At 39.2% G+C, this 2,500-nt stretch overlaps 1 protein-coding gene across 1 annotated transcript in view; it reads right to left on the bottom strand.

The window, feature by feature from the left end:
- LOC138010734 (UDP-galactose translocator-like) overlaps positions 1-2,500 on the bottom strand; it is a 14,841-nt gene that overhangs the window by 9,332 nt on the left and 3,009 nt on the right. Inside the window, exon 2 of the mRNA XM_068857706.1 lies at positions 1,613-1,956. Within this exon, the coding sequence (XP_068713807.1) occupies positions 1,613-1,956 (344 nt within the window). The remainder of the gene's footprint in view (positions 1-1,612; positions 1,957-2,500) is intronic.

The raw sequence follows: 2,500 nt of genomic DNA on the forward strand, positions 1-2,500 counted from the left end.
GCTCCACTTTACAATTTGAGGTCAGAGCAGATGTCTCTCTCAATTTCCTGAAAATTGCCCCTGAAAAGACATTGTGGACTTCCCAATAATATCCATAGAGGAAAGGTTACCAAGCCTTGTGAAGCACATGGAAATCATAGCTTCTTTGCGAAGTAGATTTGTGATGTTCACTGGCACTCAAGACTAGGTTCAATATGGCCCGGCATGTTAAAAAAAACGTAGCGACTCAGTCAAAGGCTAATATTTTCGCGACCCTGAAAGCTACGATGACGAAACTGTGGAAATAGCTAGTGGAACCTGTGAGCATTCAGAAAATGCTTGGTTGGAACCCACTTACGCTTTGGTTGGAGCAGGAGCAACATTGAAAGAAGTGGTCTCGAAAAATATTATTGCGTAATTGCGGAACAGAAAAAGCGTAGCGACTGTTTTGAGGAGTGATTTCTCCATTCGTTTTGGATCCCTCAAACTAATTTTTCTGTATGTTAAAGCACAAGGTATGAGCATTTAGTTGAGATGGTTTTGAAGCCACAGATATCAATTGAAGACTTGTTTCAAACTATAACCTAGTGAGCGCCAGAATTCCAAAATACAGCGTTACAGTAAGGAAACTACGGAATTTTGAATCTTTTTAATGTGTTTTAATAAACTTGAACTGTTTTAATTTGGCTCATATGTAGTATTTACTGCGTGTTATCACTGGTTGTTGTCCGTTAATCCACATAATTGTCCTCTCTTATTAAAAATGGTTTTGAAGGCTTTCAATTTGAAAATTGTGTTACGCGTTACACTCAAAATTTTCCTATTTTTCTATCGTTTTCCTTTGTTTTCTCAAGAAAGGAAAGTCGCTTACCCTTTTTACATGTACACCCTGTATGCTAATCAACAAGGATAACCTTAGCATTCAGCAAAAATATAGCTTCATTGAAGACGTTAAACTGAATAAATCAGGAAATGTTTCTGAGTCACCCCCAAATGGGTATGGTGATTGTGCTACACATCCTAACAACTCATTATCTTAACCAGGAAGTTTTACAACTTCATTTAACTTAAAAATTAAATTGTATATTTAAATGTATCAAGGCTGTTGCCTAACAGGAGCCCGGTAGCCTGGGGCTCCCAAAGAATAGCTCTGGGCGCCTTACTTTTTCACAGCAACACCTTTCACTTCATATGTTGGGCTCATAAATTCTCAACGTTTAGCTCTGAGGGCCCCTTTAAAATTTTCTTAGGCAGCAGCCTTGTGTATATTTAATTTTATAATTAATTTAATTTAACTCACATGTATTGTACATGTAAGTGACTAACCAAAATTTCAAGTCATGCTGGCCACACACAGGGAGTGGTTGCTTATACAAGGTTCCAACAATAGTGAAAGATTGATTTGGTATTTTGCGAGAGAGATTCCTGAATGGCAACTAATACAAAATTACAACTTTTTCAGGTCAACTATCTGTAATTTTGACTTTCCCCTTGAAAAGAGTTCCCTAAATAGAGGGGTCGTGGAGTACACTGGAGGAAAAAAGTGGGGGTGGGGGTGGGGGGCATCCCTCTCCATGGCCCCTGAAAAAGCTGATCCCAAAGAAGATGTTCCACACCATTAGGTATTGCATACCTGAAAAGTGGCAGCTTCAAGGTTAGAAATGGCTACATATTGAAGATTATTCTGAACTGTGTAGATCAGTGCTGGAATTGACAACTTCAGTGTGTCCCAAGGCTGGCCAATGATGGACGTATACAGGAAACGCAGCCAGTCACGAATACCTCTCTTCTCAAAGAGAATAATCAAGAGGCAGGCTAAGACTTTGAAGATTTCCGCAAACACGACTGCCGTTGTGGCAATGTACATGTCCCCAGGGAGAGTGCGCGAGTATCGAATGGTGAGGATCAGGGACGCATTCTGTACCGTCAGAGTAAGAAGGCTGATGTATTTCAGGCTACAAAATCTACCCTCAGGAGCTAGATAAAAAAAAGACCTTGAGAAAATCAATATTCATTTGTTTCTGCGTCCAATGGCAAACAAGAAAGCTTTTATCAAGCCCGCAAATAATTTTTCCCCGTAAGCCTGTCATATGTCAGGCTAGGGACAAGGTTTGCAGGCATTGCATTGCTATTTAATTTAAAACAATGTAATCAGTTTTAGCGGAACACCTGGTGACTAGGTGTAGAATCAAAGATAATTATAATGTAGGTACTTAAAGAAGTTGGCTTAGTTTAGAGAGCTGTGAATGTTACTTTAATAAGAAGTTACAAGTCTTTGAATTGCATCTTTAGAGCTTAACCAATACACAATATGTGTTCACACATTGCAAACCAAGCACAACAATTACAAATATCAACAGTTATGAATGATATGCAATCCTGTTGACACACGGGTGACCCAGAACAGTTCCAGCATAATACAGTCATGTCACAGCTGTTTATCCAGAAATCAGTTTTTTTTCCTTGCAATATTTAATATCTACTTCACTGCATGGCCACCCACTTGTCTCAACTGTCAAGG

The sequence above is a fragment of the Montipora foliosa genome, chromosome 7, assembly GCF_036669935.1.
Source record: "Montipora foliosa isolate CH-2021 chromosome 7, ASM3666993v2, whole genome shotgun sequence".
In the NCBI taxonomy this organism is placed as follows: Eukaryota; Metazoa; Cnidaria; class Anthozoa; order Scleractinia; family Acroporidae; genus Montipora; species Montipora foliosa.